Below are 20,720 nucleotides of genomic sequence, written 5' to 3' on the forward strand. Positions count from 1 at the left end.
CCCGGGCGCCGGGTGGCCGTGTGGGGCGAGCGCGGCCGGGCCCTCGGGGCCTGGGGTCGCGCACGGGTAGGGAGTCCCCAACTCCGCGGGAGCCGGGCGCGCCGCGGAGCGGTAGCCGCGCCGAGTGAGTTCTTTCCTGCCGTCCTCTTAGTAAACGTCGGGCGAGGCTCGGTGCCGTGGCTTAGAGGTCACCCTCTGGAGGTTTCGGTGAAACCTGGAGGGAAGGAGCCGGGGCCCGGAGTCGCGCCTCGGGAGCCAGCTCGGCCCTTCGTGGCGTGCGTGTCGGGGAGACCACGGTGCCCTCCGCGTTGACAGCTCGCCCCCGCCGCTCGGGGAGAAGCCGGCTGCAGGGCTGGACAAGTGATGGTCCAGGTGGAATCTGCAGCGCGTCAAGAGCTGCCGCTTGTTATGGGATTAAAAACCAAACTGTACTGGCCAAGATCTTGAAAAACAGTAGCGCCGAGTTAATCGGGCAGTTCAGTTTCACGAGGCTGTTTGTTGCCCATCCCAACGCTACCTGTTAAGACATCTTGCTACCCCCAACTCTTTCTTTCAGCTTACATGGGAAAAGCCATGTAGTCTTTTGCTGTGGAATGATTGCATAATTGGAGGAGAGGCCGATAAGAGGATTAAAACAAAACTGTTCTATTGTAAATCTACGGAAAGACCCACTTCTGGTTTGGGCACTTATTTTGTTGTTCAGGCAGGTTTTATTATTATTATTATTTTTTAGTGGTAAATGACAAATCAAGGGGAAAACAGGCAGAATAGTTTGCAGATCATCGTAGTAAATATTTGATACTGTTAAATATTTCACCAGCTTTATGGGGCGTTGTTCTGTTAACATGTGGTATTTATTTACCAGTACTGCGCATTTTGAGAGGACTTTTTGTTTGGACATTGTATTTAGAATCTGAAGCAATCCTAAAGCCTTTGTGGAATTTGTAGTAATAAACTTCACAGTTACACAATTTTCCTGCAGGAATGTATTTATTACTGTTAGAAGAAAAATCTGATTATCTTATTTCAGCACAATAATGCTGTGTATTAATGCATACTTCTGTGAGCCAAAGTGTTTGATGTAACTCTTCTTTCTGTGTTTCCCAAACTAACTCGTAGGCATCCATCTCTCTGCCAAGATGGCTATTTGGTGTTTAGCTGCTTCGTTTCTAATTAGTGAGGTTTCTAACCAGATCCATTTGTATTTTTTGAATTACAGTAGTGTAGTTATTCATATAACTCCATTTAATGTTCTTGACCTTTGACTTTATCTACACCTTTAATCTCCAGCACACACTTTACAAATACGTATTTTTTAAAATTAAGAAATGTGTAGAAATAGTTCACTCATTTTTTGGTATGGCAGAACAGAAACTTGTAATTTGCAGTGGTTTTATGTGCTGCAGGTGTCACTGAACAAATTAGTAAAGTCAGACTAACGAAGAGTCACTTAATTTTCACTTCACTAGGCATGGCTTTTAAGCAAGTGATTCTACTTTTCTGAGCTTATTGTATATATTTGTACATGAAATAGCATGAGGTAGAAATGTATCAAATGGCCAGTATTTGGCTACTTTACATATTTTAGTTTAATAATGGGGTTCATAATGATGGGGTGAAGATTTAATGAGGCATTCTATGTGAAATGTGGGGGAGGGAAGAAGGAGCAAACACTCATTGAGTGTGTCCTGCCCTGTGCTTGCTGTTTTTAAGGGTAGTTTGATTCTAGTCCTCAGGATGTTCCTTGGATGTAGGTGGTTTGTCAGATTTTACAGATTAGGAAGTTGAGGTATGGAGAATTGAAATAACTTGACAGTACTTCATTAACTAGCTTTGGCCATGTTCTGTAGCAGGTTAATGGCAAAGTCAGGATTAAAAACTATGTGGCTGTCCCAGATGGAATTCTTGACACTTGTTTCTTGTGTTACTGGTTTGCATATTCTGAAAAAGAGCTTCATACTTAAAAGGAAGAATACAGATGAAAGATAGTGTTATTTGTGTTTCTGAGTAAAAATACTCAAGGTTTCTCATGATGATGGTACTAGCACTGCTGCTTCCCTTATTGAGTCTGCTGCTTCTCCTGTGCCAAGGCCTGCTAAGGCCTGGTCTAAGCACTATCGAAACTTACTACCCAGCAAGCTAGGAAGTAGGTCATATTTTATTCCATGTTATGATTGAGAAAATTGAGACACGGAGATGTTATGTCGCCTGTCCAAGGTCATAATTAAGCCATAGGCCTAAATTAGAAATAAAGCAGTTGTCCTTAGTACCAGTGCTTTTACACACTGCATTCCTATTGCTCGTTAAGTTATATGGCTAAAGAATTGCTGGCTCCTAATCGCTGCACCATTCTGTCATGTGTAGATTGTAATCCTATAGAGCTGTTTTCAATGTAGTTTTTTTGAGGTGCTTAATATTAGTATAGTATTTAATTCTCATCATCAGAAGTTTTAAAAATTATTCATTGAACATCTACTCCACAAGTCTGGATGTTAAAGGAAAATACTCATAAAGCATCTGGAAGGTGGAGATATATACATTCTTCTTCTTCTGCGGCTGCTGCTGCTGCTGCTGCTGCTGCTTCATCTTCATGGTCTTCTCCCCTTCCCCTCCTCTCCCCTCCCTTCTCCTCCTCCTCCTGCTCCCACCCTCCCCTTATCCTCCCCTCCTCCTTTCTGTCTTCCTCCTTCCAGAATCCAGAGCCTTTGCACTAAGCTACATGCTCAGCCCTTATTTATTTTTTGTATGGAGTCAGGGCCTCACTATGTTGCCCAGCCTGGGCTCAGACTTACTCTCTTCCTCCCAGAATGCTGGAATTACAGGTATGTGCCACCATGGCGGGCTTCCTATGCCTTATGTGTGTTTCTCAAAACTTTGCATAGACTTATTTCTGAATTTTTATTAGTGCATGTTTGCAGTACATAATGGTTACACTCATAAAGCATCTGGAAGAGGGGAAGTGGTATGGGTGTGTAAAACAACTTGTTTTTACTCCCCTTTCCCCTCTCCCAGCTCGCCTCCCTTCAGCTTTGCATGCATTTTAATGTGTGCTAAATGAAGCAGAGAGCTAGAATTGTTGAGTAGTAGAGAGGAAGAATGAGGAGTAGGTAGAGATATTTATGCATTGATATAATGAGGGAAAAATTTTAAAATGTTCTCAGTATAGTTTTTCAAACTAAACTTTTATCCAGTAAAATTCTGGTTACAATGCAGCTCAACCAAGATCAGTAAATTGGTTACTATAGTTTTAACATCCTAAAAATAAAATACAAAATTTTAAAAGCTTTTTTCTACATGTGTCCCACTTTCTGTACCAAGTAGTACGTTTTCCCCTTTATGCTGTGTTTATCCAGCCAATGAGTATTTCAATGCCTACTGAATATTTAACTAATATTTATTTTTGCATGTGCAGAATAGGCTTTCACTATTAAAAATGCAGGAAATTTTTATATTTCTGTTCCAAAGATTTGTAATTAATACAATGAAATATTAACTTGTAAGTTCAGAACATTTTGCAACCATCCTAACTAGAACAATCTTTCATAACTAAAATCTCAGATTGTACATTCAAGAGGAATTATTAAATGGAGATTAATGTATGGGCTATTTTAATAAATGTGGGATGGTTGTGTGTGTTAACCACTTGATTGATTCTTTTTTCTTGGGTTACTAATTAAATGCATACTTGTAAACATGGACTACTTCTTAAAATGTAAATATGACTTTTCTTGTTATAACTAAAGTGTTAGTTTGGAAAGCCAGCTTTAAAATTATAGTAGAATTATATTATTTTTTCTTTGTTGTGTGTGTGATATTGGGGATTGAACTCAGGACCTTGTACTTGCCAGGCAGGCTCTTATGCTGCTGAGCTATCTCCCCAGCCTAGATTTTATATATTTTCTTTTTCTTTTTATGTAGCATTTTTGGAGGGCATTCTAGTTACGGAAAATTTAAAGTAAACAGACACAACAGCAGTTGAACCTCAGAATTCCCAATATCTTGCCCAGTGTCCATCAATACAGGTTAGTTTATCCCATCTACCTAATTCCCCTCCTAAATTTTTTGAAGCAAATTGTAAGCATTGTGTAATTTCATCTTTAAATATTTCAGTGATTTTCTAAAAGAAAATGGAAAAACTTTAAAAAGCCGCTAATGTCTTAGTATCAAATATACCATCTATTCCTTTTTCATTTAAAAAATTAATTGACACATAAATATAAATATCTGTGGGATATAGTAATATTCGGTACATATATGCAGTGTATAGTGATCAGATCAGAGTAGTTGATATTCTAACACCTCAGATATTTATTACTTTATTTCGTTCTTTTGGGAATGTGCCAGTTACACTATTTTGAATACATACAATTGTCATTGATGGCTATTTTATTGTATTAGAGAACATTGGAAATAATTCCTGGTCTGTCTAGTACTGGTTAACTGTCTTCTCTGCAAACTGACTAACCCTTCCCAGCCTCTGAATGTTCCCATTCCTTCCGACCTGCCATTTCTATTTCCATGTTTTTTCATTCTTTTCATTTCCGGTTCATTGCCCGTGAATGAACCTGGCAGGATGGCCCTGTGATTCCAGTACTCTAGTAGGCTGAATTAGGAGGATCACAAATTCAAATGTAGCCTGGGAAATTTAGTAACTTAATGTGGTCCTGTCTAAAAAAAAAAAAAATAAATAAATAAAAAATAAAAATAAATAAATAAATAAATAAAAGATTGAGGCTGAAGCGCCAGGCAGAGATTCTGGACTCAGTCCCCTGTATTACCAAAACCAAACCAAACCAAAACTAAACCCCCCCCCCAAAAAAAAAAAAAAAACAAAAAAACCCCACAAAAAACTCCAAACAAACAACACCCCCCAGAAACAAAAACCAATTCCCCCAAAACAAAAACCCACAAGCCAACCTTGACCTTAGTAATCTCATGTGTTGCTTGTTGCAGTAACCTTTTAACCAATACCGCTAGTTTGCTTTCTAAAGACTGCTGCCTTGGGATTCATTTTTCTAAGGTTTATGTTACATTTCTGCCTTGTAAGATGAAGTTCTGACCATCTTTGCAGAATAAACTCCAAGCAACCTTTCCATGTTAAGTGAGGCTTTTGATGGTCTGTCACTTAGCCTGATTTTGTTACTTTTTGTTACTGTAGTGCCAGACCCTTATCCCCTGTCCTGTTTTTCCTGTGTTGCCAGTCTGTTGCAGTCCTATTCATCATTTAAACCGAAGTTACAATTTACTTTTCCTTGAATCCACCTATTTCCTTCTTCTCTTCCCATACCCTTGGGGTAATCCCCAGGTGATTCATAGTAGGAGGTGTGTCGTCTCTTTGATCTATTTGCACCTGTATTCTTAGACCTTAGTCCCAGGGTTTTCCCTAGGAGTTGGAAGCTGGCAGTCATCCTTCTACTAGGAAAAAAAAGATCATATATAAAGTAAATTAATAAATACTGTGATAAAGGCCTTTAAGGAAGTGAATTGATGGAATTTGTGTCTCTTTAATTCAGTATACACTACTAAAAGTAGCAGGCTAATTTTTATTGTCGGGAGCTGTTTCTTCCATAATTCTTTCCAAATTAGAAAGTCACTTAGGAATTAAAAATGCATCTGGACCTTCCTTCCATCCACTCCTCTCATCCCCTGTCTGTGAGCAGATTGAAAGAGAAAAATAAATAGTTCTAGAACATTTTTTAAATCTACTCCAGAATACTTATTTTTTAACAATGAAAATAAAACATTTTATGTTTACCATACAGTGTAATATATAGATGTTTACTTTGTTGAGGAAAATCATTCAGAATAATTGCTTTTAATTTTTAATTCTTTCTATATTTTTTAATGTATTTGGTACAGGGTCTTACTATGCAGCTCAGACTTGTAGTGATCCTCCTGTTTTCAGCCTCTCCAGTGCTGGGATTACAAGTGTGTGCCACCACCCCCATACTCGATGGCCACCTCAGTGTTCCCAGGGGGACGGGGTTGGCTTGGCATGTGGTGCTGAGGCTCTAACCCACATCCATGTGCTTAGTCCACTGAACTGTCTCACTGGCCCTTTAATACTACATTTAAATCAAACAGAATAACCATTGTTTTTGTTTTCTTTATTGATGGTGTTGATCTAATATGATAAAAATATTACCAAATATCTATCAGGAAATGCCGTAAAATCATTAAAATAATAAATAATTTAAATTATAATAATAAATTTTAATTGGTAGATGCCAGATATAGTACTAAGTCCCTTATGTGTATTGTGTAACTTAATTCTCATGATAACATTGAGAAAGATGTAGTTATTACATCTAACTTTCAGATGAAAAATTGAGACATATTTCTAGATCACATTATCAGTAACTGGGAAAGCTAGAATTTGAGCCTGATTACAAAGTGCAAGCTTTATTGGTAAGGTGTAGCAAGTATTGGCAAAGTTTTCCTGTCAGGAAGTAAAACATTAATATTCTAACTGAAAGGTACACTCACTATTTCCCCAAGAACAGTGTTTTCAGTAAATAAAAAATTCAGATTAATTTTCAGGTTTATTAAGTCAGTATAGAAAAAAGATAATCACAGATTAAATTTTTTTTTTCTAGAATTAAATCTTAGGTTTTTTACCTTTCTGAGTAAGTTAGGGTGTATGGTTTTAGTGAGAAAATGGTCTTTATTTGCTCATTTGGACTACTGATATATAGACTCCTAGATTTCATTTAAGTTATGTATATCTACTTTATGCATGTCCTTAGAAACTTAATGGAAAATATTTGACCAGTAATTCATCCTAATTCCTTGAGTTCTAGAGATCCTTGTTTTCAGTTTAGAAATTCATTTTAGTTAGCAAAAGAAATCATTTTTGCAAGTACTTACTAGGATTGTCTTGCCAGTGAAGGCAAATCTTTTATTAGAGCTTTCAGTGATACCAACAGCGATACCAACAGCCCGCTGCAGTCCACATGCTATAGGTTCCCCACCACTGTATCTAGGTATTCACTGAGTTAATGTATATGAAACTATTGCCACTAGGTAACACCCTGTTAACTTTCAGTGAGATTGGCTGTTGTTTTTACATGCGAATACTGGCTTCAAGAAAGAAAAAGTAACTTGAAAGGCGTATTAAGAATTAGAAGCATGTTTTTTTCTGATTGGAAACCAACTCTGTTACTTGGAGCTGAGTGATAAGGCCAGCTACTTTGTGGGGTTCACCTGTTAAGAATTTAATGTCATTGCTTTTTCACGTATAAATGACCCTTGACACATTCAGTTTATGAATTGGGGTAATCTCCAGTTGAAATCAGTTCTTTTGAAGTCACTTATGGCTTACTACAAAGAGCACTACTACTTAAAATTAACTGCAAATGTTCACTCATGAAGACTCAAATGTGGATTAAGTCTGAACACATACTTTTTTAATTTTTAATTTTAATTTTGATTTCTTTTATATTTTAGGGTAGGGGCTACAGGGTGTTCAGGGGCTCACTACTAGATCGGACTCATAGTGATCTGCCTGTTTACAGCCTCCCAAGAGCTGGGATTACAGGTGTGGGGCACCATTCCCAGTCTCACTTGCCCTCTTGGTGTGCCCCGGGGGCGGGGCCAGCACAGCAGGCCTGGGGATCGAACCCCTAGCCCTTGCACCTGCTTGCAGGCTTTGGCCATCCCTCCTGAACACATACTTTAAAGAACAAAAGACTTTCAGACCTGTGATATGTCATTTCATTGCCAGCTAGCTAAGTTACATTATAAAGAAATTACACATGCTTGAAAAAAAGACTAAATTTTATGTTGAAATAATCTCTTCAGAAATGACTTGAATTTAAACCATGTAAATATTACCCAGAATGAAAACATTTTAAGTACAGACATTGCTCAGAGGTACTATCTTAAGTGTTAAAAGCATTGTCTTATAATTGTTATTCTTCAAGGTACAAAACTAAGGAAGTTTCCAGATGAGAGGACATAGACATAGACTGCCCAATAGTTTTGTCAGAAACAGGGTTCAGACCCACTTCTCTTAGAGTTTTCTTTTATTTATAGCTTATGTTCCAGCTTATAAAATATTTGTGTTTTCATAAATGTGTAGCTTTTGTGCTGACTTCAGCAACACATATATGAAATGTGTAGCTTTTATGCCTTAAGGATATTTGGAAAACCTTTCCAAGGTATTTGTTTTTCTCATTTTCTAGTTTTTGTTTTTCATCTGTTTTATTTAGTTCTGAGAGTCCACTGGCTCTGATTTATTTGTCTGTCCTGTGTGGTCTGCTAGTGCCCTTTGCATCTTATGTGATACTTGACATATTACCGCGATGAACGCCGCCACCTCCACAGCATAGAAGGAGTAGAAGGAGGCGGTCATCAGCATTGGCAGGGAGCGGTGCGTCTTCCTTCTCATTTGTTCCTGGTTACCGCCAAAGAAACCTCCCAAGAGGACATCCAGCCCCCCTTGAAAAACTCGTGGGTTATCTCCTTCAGCAAGTCCTCCGAGGCGAAGGCACAGGCCATCCTTGCCAGCTACTCCGTCACCAAAAACGCGTCATTCCCCAACACCCCAGCAGGCAAACCGTCCAAGAAAAGGCCATGTGTCTGTGACTCTGGGGAGAACTTCAGGTAAAGCGACAAAACATAAAGGTACTGAGAAAAGAGAATGACCAGCACTAAAGCCCAGCAAGGTAGAGTTATCTGAATCTGAAGAAGATAAAGGTGGCAAAATGGCTGTGGCTGATTCTGCAGTCTGCGGAGACCTTCACCTTTGGAGTGCATCTCTTACCACCTCTTTGTAGGAGGAGAAGCCCTTTCCCTCCACCCTTTCACCATTGCCACCACCAGGGGCTCCCTCACCTCCTGCTCAGCAGCGTTGGCCCTCGAGAAGATACTCTCCTCCCATACAGAGGAAATGCTCTCTCTCTCCACCTCCCCCCTCCTCTAAGAGACGGGCTTTGTGACACTACCAAAGCTCAGGTTTCCCTCCTCCACCTCCCAGACAGAGAAGCTCCCCAGCTGCCCAGAGACACTCACCTTCTGCCTCAGCAAAGCCTAGGAAAGGCTCTTCCCCAAGCCGTGCTCCCAGGCAGGCCTGCTCACCTCACCGCAACCAAGCAAACAGCCTCGAGCTCCTCAGCCCTCAAGTTGAGCCTCACTCCAAAGAAGGCAGCTCCAGAGCTGAAGGAGGAGACAGAGCAAAGCTGAAGACTGCCTGGGCGGCTGAGAGAAGCACGTGCGGGAAAAGGCTCTGCTGTTCATGTGGAAGGCTCAAGTGTTCCCACAGTCCTAGGGGGATTGTTTGTTAGGATGTAAATTTTATTTGGTTTGTGCTCAATTCAGATTCAAAATTGCTAAAGTGTGTTTGCTCTTTAGACTATAATATTTGTTGTCATAGTTGCTAGGTTGAAGTTCATCATATAAAAAGGGGGGGAACGTGGATTTACATTGCCAAAGATGTCCACAGAGTATGAGTAACATTTTTTCATTGATAGCTGACATAAATTCATTTAGAGTAAAATGTTTTAAGTCAAAAAATCTTTTTTTTTTTTTTTTTTTTTTTTTAAAGGGGTTTAAAGTCTTTTGGGATTTTTTTTTTTTTTTTTTTTGTGAAACTGGGGATTGAACTCAGGACCTTGTCCTTGCCAGGGAAGCGCTTATTCCACTGAGCCATCTCCCAGGCCCCTCTTTTGAGTCTTTAAAACACCCCTGGCTATTATTCCCAGGGAGGCTTTTCCCCTTCTCCCTCTCTCCCTCTCTCTCTCTCTCTCTCTCTCTCTCTCTCCCTCCCTCCCTCCCTCCCTCCCTTCCTCCCTCCCTCTTTTCTTTTCTTTTCTTTTCTTTTTTTGTATTTTAGGGAAGGTTCTACAAGGTGTTCAGGGTTTCACTACTAGATTGGACTCATAGTGATCTGCCAATTTACAGCCTCCCAAGAGCTGGGATTATAGGCACCCCAATCTCAATTGCCGTCTCAGAGCCCCCTGGGGACAGGGCCGGTATGGCAGGCCCAGGGATTGAACCCCCGACCCCTACTTCTTTTTCTTTTGTTTGCTTTTTGTTATTTGAGTTTTTACATCCATTTAAGGTATGCTTCCAACCTTGTATGGTTTGTAAGCTTGTCCAAAATTAGACCACTGTTAAAGTACCACAAAAAACATAGATAAAGGGATGTTCTAATGTCATAGTCTTTACTGTAGTCTGTGGAATTGCTGCTGAAACAAATGGTATTTGAACTCCAGGTGGAGACAGAAATATGAGTTTGTTTTCCAGGACACTAGGCTTATATGGTGTGTACATTGATTCAGAACACTGGAACTGGACTCTACTCTGTTCTGGGTTTCTTTTTTCTTCTCCTTCCCTTGTCACCAGTCCCCTACCTTTCCCTTCTCCCCATGCTTGTAAATGCAGTTAAGTCATCCCAGGAAGGATTGATGGATCCTTCAGTTGTATGAAATCTTTGTTTTCTTAAATGTCATGGCTCCATTCATATTTTTGTCTTATTCTTCCAATTGGGATTATATAGTGTTCAGAGCTCTTTTGGGAGCTGGAAGAACCTGGACTTTGAAATAGTGTCTTAGTTTCACTGTTTTGTTTTTGTTTTTTAAACTAAAGCTATATGAAACTTGTGGATTAAATAATAATTTCTAAATTAAAATAAGTACAGTACAATTATTTCTAAAAAATTAAAGTTAATTCCTAATAACATCATTTGTTTTTTATAGTTGGTTTATTCAAATAAGAATCTAAACAAGACCTGTACATTACATATAATTATGTTTATGCATCTGTTTTTAAATATTCTTCCATCTCTTAACAGTTTGTTTATTCTTAAAATCTGATGGATTAACTATGAGTTTATCAGAAGCCAGATTTTTTTTGTCCCTATGGTATCATATGTTTATATCTTTCTCTTCTGCATTTACTGTGAACTGATGATATAGAGGCTTGATTTGTTCTTGGCTCCTTTTTCCTCTCAACAGAATAATGCTTTATGAATGGTGGTGATATTCACGTATTTGCCACATAGCACACATAATATCTCATTCTCTCTCTCTCTCTTTTTTTTTTTTTTTGGTCATAAAAGTGATTAGAGAGTTAGGTACTATAATTCTGATACACTAGCTCTAAAGTTCCTGAAACAGCTTTTTTTGTTAGGATTTTAATAGCTATTGATGATTTTGCCTAGACCAGTGTTTTCATTAGAATTATAAAGCTGATACTGAGGGACCAAGTTTCCATCCCTGGTCCACATGCACCGGCCCCGCCCCTCGGGCATGTTGAGCTGGCCACCCAGTCCAGGTGTGGTGGAGCATACCTGTAATCCCAGTGGTGGGAGGCTGAAAAATAGGATCACTAGGAGTCCAGTTTGCCTAGTAAGACCCTGTACCAAACGCAGAAATGAAAAACAAAATAAAACAAAAAAAAATCCCCTGTTATGTAGGTTTCAAAAAAACAAAAAAACAACTTTTTTCTCTTGAAATACCTTGCTTCATGGTATAAGAAAAGTTAAAGTACTTCTTTCCTTTTTCTTATCAATTTTGAAAATAATGAATTGACACTATAGCACTGATTAGAAGGGACCAGTGAGGTATTTTGCGTATTTTATCTTTAGTATCATGAATTCATAGATTTAAAAATATTAGGGTTTAGTTGTTCACAGATATTATCCTTCTTGATGTTCAGATTGCATCATCTGTGGTTAGTGGGAGTCCCTGGATGTCATGCTAATAGGTTTCGCTAGTTTTCTTGCTTCCAGGTATGATAAGATGTTCCTGGATCCTTTTGTGTATTCCTGGCCCAGGCCTGGAGTTAGCCGTTTCTCCCAGGAGCCATTACTCTTGAATTAATCAGTGTTGCTATACTTTTTCATTGCGTAAACTTAGGAATTTTTTAAAATAGAAAACTTTTTGTGGTATTTCTTATTCAAATTTTGTGTCTTCGTTCCAAATTACATTAACTTGACTGACTTGTTCATATTATGTCTAATGGTTTCAGAATAGCTATCAGTGTTGCTACTAATGGGATCACTGAAATAGTTTATGGTTTTGTTTTTACTTCTCTTTGCCTTAGTATACATTTCATTAGAAATTTGTATTTATATTACTATGTTTAAAGGTCATTTGAAATAATTCTTTTGAACATGGTTAAGGTACCATCTCAGTATACAGTTAGTTTTATTTGGTTTAGGAATTTTTTTCCCCTTGACATAGAAAATTTATTTTTACTGGTACATTTTAGATATACGTAATGACGACATTCAGTAGAGGGAATTTGTACTTGTCCATCATATATCTTTTTTCTTCTCTGGGATTTTTTAAAACTTAATTTTGTTTTATCATTTATATGGCTTCAAACTCCTTGACATTTTAAATACTTCATAGAGTATGTTAGAAAGTTAAATTTTTAAGTCAGGAAGTGAATGAATATTTGTATTTTATGGAAGAAATTACATGGTATATGGTTGGTACTGTCTGGGAACTTTGAAGTTCTGAGCAGGATCTTTCATGATCATGAAAATACTATTGTAGGAAGGAAAGCTTAGGAGATATTGTATTCAGATCATAGAATACTACTTTTCAGTATAAGTTTGGACTTAATCTGTAGATAGTACAGAGGGAATAAAGGGTTTATAAGATTATTAGCTTTATTTTATTTTTGGCGGAACTGCGGATTGAACTCAGGCCCTTGCACTTGCCAGGCAAGTGCTTATTCTACTGAGCCATTTCTCTGGCAATTACTAGCTTTAGATTTTTTTTTTTTTAATGTATTTAGTACAGGGTCTTTAGGGTCTCACTATGTAGATCAGACTTGTAGGGATTCTTCTGTCTTCAGCCTCCCAAGAGCTGTCATTACAGGCATGTGCCACCATGCCCAGTCTCAATTGCTATCTCAGCATGCCCAGGGGATGGGGCTGGCACGACATGCAGGCACTCTGGGGATTAAGCTCCAGTTGCTGTACTCTGCCTAAGCAGGTGTGTTAGTCTCCTGAGCTATCTGGCTGGCCCTAGCTTTAGATTCTTCAAATGAAAAATTTGGAAGCACACTTCTTAGTTTTCATGGCAACTCTGTAATGTAATTGAGTAGTTATATAAAATATATTTTGTTAATGGAGAAACTAAAGCATACTTGTTAATGGCCGTAATGTGTTTATTGAGACCATACTATGGGCCTGGTACAGAATATTATACTAAGTAATTGTCTTCCTCATCCTTATAGCAGTCAGGACAGAGGCCGGAATGGCATTATGCTCATCCTCATGTTATCAGGGAAGACTAAGATTTCGCGGAAATATAGCAAATTGTCCAGGATTGGATCTTAGACCTGTAATTGACATTATGAGAAGAACCAGTGAAATTTGAGACTTGCCTATTAGATGATTTTGATCAGGTTATATCCAGTATTTGTTGATCATCTGTGATTAAATAAGAGAATGCCTTTGTACTTAGGATATAGAATTTACATATACAGTAAGGGTTAATGGGTGTCATGTCTAAAACATTCTCAAATGGCTCAAAAATGTTAACAACTTGATAATGTGGGCGAATGGTATCCAGGAGGTCTACAATTCTTAAGTGAATTTAAAATTATTTCAAATAAAAAATATTGACTTGCCAAAGTCACATAGGTAGAATGTGCAGAAAAGAACAGTTAGTTGAATTTAAGTGTGTTGTAAATGTGTTTGTGTGTGTGTGTATCTTCACTACCTTTTCTATTTTTTTCTAAGATCACAGATAATAGCAAAAATAAAAACATCAAGCAGTTTTATTCACTCCTCATAGTTATTAGTTATACTTAAAAAATTTCTTCAAATCAGCTTGTTTGCCTTGTGTAGTATTTATACTCTGCAATTTCATAATAAACATTAAGTGATAAGGGTTTTTCCTTTATATGTTATTGTAATCTTATATTATTATGAACTGTTAAATATATTTTATAATTTATGCATCTGAATTTAGTTCCAAATGTAACCATTTGGAAAATCTGCTTTTTGTTTTAATATAGGTTATTTTATGATGAGGCTTTTGCTATGGCTAATGACCCCTTAGAAGGCTTCCATGAAGTAAACCTTTCTTCGCCTACTTCTCCGGACCTTCTTAGTGTATATGAACCAGGGACTCAGGAGCAGACTACCTCACCAAGCGTCATCTACCGGCCACATCCTGCAGCTTTATGCCCTGCGCCTGTCCAGGCTAATGCCTTGGATGTTTCTGATCTTCCTACACAACCTGTGTATTCATCCCCCAGACATTTAAACTGTGTGGAAATATCTAATATCAGGTAGGAGATTAAAACACTTACTTTGAATGTTTTTTAAAAATGAGCAGTTTGCTTGGTTACCTTAAATTTTACTGTTTTAGAAAATTTGAATAATATAAGCTTACCCATATGGAGCAGTATGTATCAGTGTTGTGGAGAGTGACTGGCAAGCTTTATGTAAGGGCCAGGTAGTAAATGTCTTAAGCTTTGCAAACCATTCAGTCTGTCCCAGCTGTTCAGCACATGCTTTGTTTTTCTCTTTATTTTTTGTGGTATCAGGATTCAAATTCGGGACCTGGTGCTTGCCAGGCAGGCGCTTCTGATGCTGAGTTATACCTCTGGTCCTTGTCCCAGCTGTTCAGTTTGCAGCTTTGGAGTGTGAAAGCAGCTGTAAGCAGAATGAAAATGCATGAGTGTGGCTATGCGCCAGAGAACTGTATATTATGGATACGGACATTTGAATTTCATGAAATTTTCTTTTTTCTTTTTGACTATTACAAAAGTTTATTTAACAAAAATTTAATATATGAAAACGTGTATGACCCAATCTTCAGTCAGTGAAAGTAGCACTTGGAGGAGGGGCATGAATTTTTCTGCTGAGCAGTCATTATTTAAACTCGTTCCAAGGCTTCCAACATGATGATACTATTTCCTCGTATTACCACCATTCCAATGTTGTTCTGTTGCCCACCAGTTGCCATCTCCACACATTCATCTATCACAAGATTCATGAAGGGATCAAATCCTCGCAATATTCTTTGGACATGTCTGCCACCATTCAATTTCAATGATAACTTCTTGTCCATAAATTTCTTCAGCTCGGAAGGGTGAGCTTTGCTCATCTTGTCTAGTCGACGGGCTCAGGGAGCCTTTGAAAGGAATCTACAACCTCCGTCACGCTCCCGCGGTGGGGTCGACGCTTTACGTCTCATAAAATTTTCATATGCCACAGAATACTATTTTAAAAAAATTTTTCCAACCATTTGAAAACATAACTGCTCTTGGCCTCAAGGGACTTATGAAAACAGGTGGCTGGCTTGATTTAGCCTGCAGATTTTAGTTTGCTGACTCTTCTAGAGTAGCACTATCTGATAGACCTGTGTGGTAGATGTGTTCTGTTTCTACAGTAATAAATGCGATAGCCTTGAGGCACATGTGGCTATTGAGCTCTTGTGATGTGGCTGGTGTAGCTGAAGTCTTGCTGTTAATTAAGTATTGGCTAGTGCAGTGGAGAGCTGTGGTTTATGCCATTTCTGGTGATCGCGTGCTGATCTCTGAAAAGTCATTTCTCTCTTTTACAGCATTCATGTTACAGACCCAGCACCGACTGCTACCTCAGGAGTTTCATCTGGGCTGACTAAATTAACTAACAGGAAGGACAGCTGTAATGCAGAGAGGGAGTTTTTACAGGGTGCTACAGTCACAGAGGGCTGTGCTGGCAGTGAAGATATTTTTGGTTTGAGTACTGATAGTCTGTCCCGTTTAAGAAGCCCATCTGTTCTGGAAGTTAGAGAAAAGGGCTATGAAAGACTGAAAGAAGAACTTGCAAAAGCTCAGAGGGTAAGAATTTTATTATTATTATTATTATTATTATTATTTTTAATGCTTTAGAAATTGGGGGTAAGCAGCTCATAAACATCATTACAGCTATACTCTTGTCCTTCACCTATGCCCCGCCTCAGCTCCTGTTTCACAGCATTTGGGAACCTGTGAAATTGGTTTGGAAGTAAAGAAGCCCCTCCTAAGATGAATAAGGGGAACACTGAGATTCTGAAACTCTTCTGTAACCCCTCCATTGACTTGTTTTTTTGTCTTGCACTATACGTAGTGCAAATTTAGTGGGTTATGTGAGTAAATTTTTCCATTAGATGTGATTGACTTGATAAGTCATTTATATGAAGTAATTCCCTGAAACTTTTTTTTTTATTTTAGAAATTGTTTTAGTAGCATCACCTGTTATTTTTCTGGGTTTACATATTTTTCTGCTTTAGAGAATTTTCTTTTCCTAGTAAATTGTCTTGTTTTCTCCCTGGTACTGTGTTTAAATTTCAGAGAGAAATGTGTAGCATTGGAAACATGGAAAAATTTCAAATGGATAGTATAAACTTCCAGTTTAGGAACTTGAAAAGGATGGTTAAATAAAACCAGATCCAGGAAATAATCATAAGACCAGGAATCAACAAAATTGATAAGAAAAAAAAGAAGCAACAAAATACTGGTTAACACCCCCCCAACAATGAAATTCACAGGCCTCTGGCAAAACTGAGCAGAAATACCCCCCAAAACCAGATGATACAGATTAACAGTAACAGGAATGAAATGGGCTATTGCTGTAGACCCTATAGACATCAAAAGTACAATTAGGAAATAATACGGACAACTCCTAATCATAAATTAGGCAGCCTTGGTAAAAATACAAAGATACATTTAGAAAATTGGGATGGTGATGCAAACATTCTATAGGTGTTGTTTCCAGCATACTGTGTGACATTTCACAAACATATATTTCACCTTCTCTGTACCCTGCTTGTCTTTCAAGGGCATAATATTTTTAAATCCTCAGTGCCTAGCATAATATAATACAGTGTCTGTGTTTTTTTTTTTTTTTTTTTTTTGTGGTACTAGGGATCAAACTCAGGACCTTGTGCTTGCCAGGAAAGCACTTATTCCACTAAGCTACCTCCCTGGCCCCCCGCATTTTTTTTTTTTTTTTTTTTTTTTTTTTTTTTTTTTTTTTTTTTTTTTGTATTAGGGATCAAACTCAGGACCTTACATTTGCCAGATGGACACTTAGGTCACTGAGCTCTCTCTCTAGCCCCATTGTCTCAGTGCTTTGGTGAATCACAGATGGTTAGACAGCCATGAAGATATGTTAATACTTTTTTGTTAAAATATATTTTATCAGGAAGAAAAATCAGTAGCCTTTTAAATCTTTTCCCGGTAGGAATGGATGTGGTGAGATATGGCTGCATTTTGCTTTTACCATTTGGCTTAGCCTTTATTGTCTTAATACACAGTATAGTAGTGAAGTCATAGATTATACAGAAGCAAGCTATTGTGTTTATCCATCTTTGAAAATACATTTTATGTACTTATTCTTCAGAGTAGATTCCTAATTTCTTTGCTCAGCTGGGAATTTCCTCTGAAATAGGTACTGTTGAGGTAATTGAAATGATGTGTAAGTACCTATGGAGGGTGAATTTCATTGTGAAAAGTACAAGATAGCTTGATATTTTTAGGTTTTTAAGTCCTAAAGAGAACTAATTCTTGAATATCAAAAGACTTTCTAATTTATGGCATCTTGTGAGTCAAAACTGTGTCAGCAGCCATTTTTAAGTGCTGATTACTTTTTTTTTAAGCAAGTCAGGTAGCTGCCTTTTTTATTCTTTGCTTTTCACATATTGTTTTTAAAGTGAGTTTTTTGTGGGTAATATAACTAATATAACTATTGCTAATATAACTATTGCTAATATAACTATAATAGTATAACTAATGTAGCTATTGCATTTTTATCCTTTCTGATCTCGCATTTTAATTGGTGTATTTCATTCACATTTAATGTGATATTCATATGGTTTGTTTAAATCTAACATTTCATTTGTGCTTATATTTATTCTCATCTGATCCTTTCTCCCATTCTTTTATAGTGTATATTTTGTTTCATCATATGTTCTTTGCTAATTGGCTGTATGTTTTTGTTGTGTTAATTTAGTACTTACTTTAACATTCATGGTATACATCTTTGTACTTGTTACTGTGTACTTAGCAGTGATGCACTGTACTACCTCACATGTGGTGGAAGAACCTTAGAAAAGAAGAAGGCGGGATATGTTACATAATATGTGTTACAAGTCACAGTACATTGTTATTATTTTTATATTAAGCTGTTATCTTTTAATAATGATTTAAATAATGAGATATCTAAATCTAAATAATGAGATATTTAAATAAGATTTAAATAATGAGAATCTATATTTTTCTTTATATAGGAAAAGGAAATGCAAACATTCTATAGGGGTTCAATTCCCCAGGGCCTGCAGGCTGGCCCCGCCCCTGGGGCATGCTGAGACAGCAATTGAGACTGGGTCTGGTGACGAATTACTTATTCGATACAGGGTCTTGTTACACAGTTCAGATTCATAATGGTCCTCCTGTCTCAGCTTCCCCAGTGCTGGGATTACAGGTGTGCACCACCATGCCCGTGGCATGTGATACCCGGGTGTGGAACCCAGGTCCTGAAAACCCCATGTTTTCTGTCCATTTAGCTACTATTTCTAGTACTCTTCTTTCCTTCGTGTGTATTTAGGTTTCCAGCTGATGTCAGTTTTCTTCTGCTTGAAGGGCATGCTTCAATACTTGTTGTTTATGCCTGGTGGTGAATTCATTTTTTTGTTTTTGTTTTTGTTTTTGTACTGGGGATCAAACTTAGGCCCTTGTGCTTTCCAGGGAGGCGCTGTGCTGCTGAGGTGGTAAAATTTTTCAGCTTTTTGTTTCTGAAAATGTCTGTTTACTTTTGTTTTTTGAAAGGTATTTTTATAAGGTAAAGAATTTTAGGTTGATAGGTTTTTTCTTTCTTTTAGTAATGTTGCGCCATTGCCTTCCACAGCATATGTTGTTTTTCACAGGAAGTCTGCTGTTTTCCTTACCTCTGGTTTTTTTGTATGTGATATTTTTTCTTTCTGGCTACTCCTGATAGTTTTCTGTAAGCCGTTTGATTATGATTCGTCTTGATGTGGTTTTTTGTTGATTTCTTTTGTGATTGGTATTTGTTGTGCTTTGTGAGTCTGTAGGTTGTTAGTTTTCATAAAATTTGGGATATCTGGCCATCATGTCATCAAAAAGTTTCACATTCTTTCCTTATGTCCCCTTATTTTGGACCCCTATTGCATATAAAATAGATTGAAAAATGGTCTCATAGTTCACTCAGGTTCTGTTCATTTACTTAAAAATCTTTTCCCCCTTATTTTTTAATGTATTTGGTACAAAGTCACACTATGCAGCTTGGACTCGTGGGATCCTCCTGTCTCAGCTTTCCCAGCACTGGGATTACAGGTGTGTGCCACCATGCCTGGTCTTGGTGGCTGACTCAGCATGCCCGGGTCAGAGCTGGTGTGGCATGTGGTGCTGGGGATTGAACCTGGACCCTGCGCTTTTCTAAGCAGGTGCTCAGTCTACTGAACTATTTCGCTGGCCCCTTTTCCCTCTGTGTCATTGTAGGTAGTTTCTGTTGTAGTGTGGTCATTGTGACTATTCTTTCCCTCTTCAATTTCTAGTCTGTTACTTCCCACACATTGTTATTTTTTATTTTTATCTTTTTTGTACTTTAGGGAAGGGTCTACAAGGTGTTCAGGGTTTCCCTACTAGATCAGACTGGTAGTGATCCGCCCGTTTACAGCCTCTCAAGAGTTGGGATTATAGGCAGGTGCCACCATGCCCAGTCTCAATTGCCGTCTCAGCATGCCCTAGGGCATGATGATCCCCTGGCCCCTGTGCCTGCTTGCAGGTGCTTTAATATGCTGAGCCCTCATACATTGTTGTTTTAAAATAAATTTTATGAAATTTTTATTATTTATTCGATACAAGGTCTTGTTACACCGTTCAGATTCATAATGGTCCTCCTGTCTCAGCTTCCCCACTGCTGGGATTACAGGTGTATGTCACCATGCCCGATTTCGGGGCCCAATGGCATGCAATACTGGGGGTGGAACCCAGGTCCTTGGGCTTGCCAGGCAAGTGCTTAGACTACCACGCTCTCTCTCCAGCCCCTCATACATTGTTATTAAACCTACAGATTGTATTGTCCATCTCCAAACTTTGAACATTTTTTGCATTTTGCTTTGTTTAACGTGATTAATCCTAGGTATAGTTTATAGAACATAAGAAAAACAGGCTTAACCTTTTCTAATCTGTGATCTCTAATCATACAGTTCTCACCCTAACACCCCATCATTCCCTTTTCTGGAGGATCATTACCTTTTGTACTATGTTTGACATCTTGAAAATTGTTTCATATATTTTTCCAGTTCTTTAGTTGTATTCGTGGGTGGTAAATCTGACCCTTTTTACTGCATCTTGATTGGAGGTGGAAGTTGTGTTGATTTTTATTTGACTGTACCATCCCATATAAGTAACTCTCACATGAAAATTCTCCTTCCTCACACATGCTTCAGTTAACTTGAGTTTCATGACTAAGGATGCAGATGTTTCTGCTCATGGTATATAGTGAGCATAGCACACATTCTTAATACTCTTTTTTTGATACTGGGACTTGAACTCAAGACCTTGTGCTTGCCTGGCAGGCACTGTGCCACTGAGCTGCATCCCCAGCCCAGTGCATTTTGTTGATTAAAGGAATTGTATATGTGTACATGCAGTTATACTAGCATAGGAGTAGGCACACGTACATGATATATTAAAGCTTTGCTGCTACTGGAAGGAAGCCTAGGATTTTAGTAGCTTAACTACATAGAAGTTCATTTTTATTAGTA

At 38.1% G+C, this 20,720-nt stretch overlaps 1 protein-coding gene and 1 pseudogene across 4 annotated transcripts in view; one reads left to right on the plus strand and one right to left on the minus strand.

The window, feature by feature from the left end:
* Positions 1-61: 61 nt before the first annotated feature.
* Positions 62-20,720, plus strand: part of Rab3ip (RAB3A interacting protein) — a 56,835-nt gene continuing 36,176 nt past the window's right edge. For 2 of the 4 annotated variants that reach the window (XM_023716304.1, XM_023716306.1), the window contains exons 1-3: positions 13,342-13,362; positions 13,978-14,253; positions 15,534-15,792. In XM_023716304.1, the coding sequence (XP_023572072.1) occupies positions 13,349-13,362; positions 13,978-14,253; positions 15,534-15,792 (549 nt within the window). In that variant the 5' untranslated portion in view covers positions 13,342-13,348. Of the gene's footprint in view, positions 621-13,341; positions 13,363-13,977; positions 14,254-15,533; positions 15,793-20,720 lie in introns of those variants that run through there. The other 2 variants (XM_023716305.1, XM_004632158.3) reach the window with 2 other exon arrangements.
* LOC111817042 lies at positions 14,776-15,152 on the minus strand (annotated as a pseudogene).

The sequence above is a fragment of the Octodon degus genome, unplaced genomic scaffold, assembly GCF_000260255.1.
Source record: "Octodon degus isolate 3935 unplaced genomic scaffold, OctDeg1.0 scaffold00047, whole genome shotgun sequence".
Taxonomy (NCBI): Eukaryota; Metazoa; Chordata; class Mammalia; order Rodentia; family Octodontidae; genus Octodon; species Octodon degus.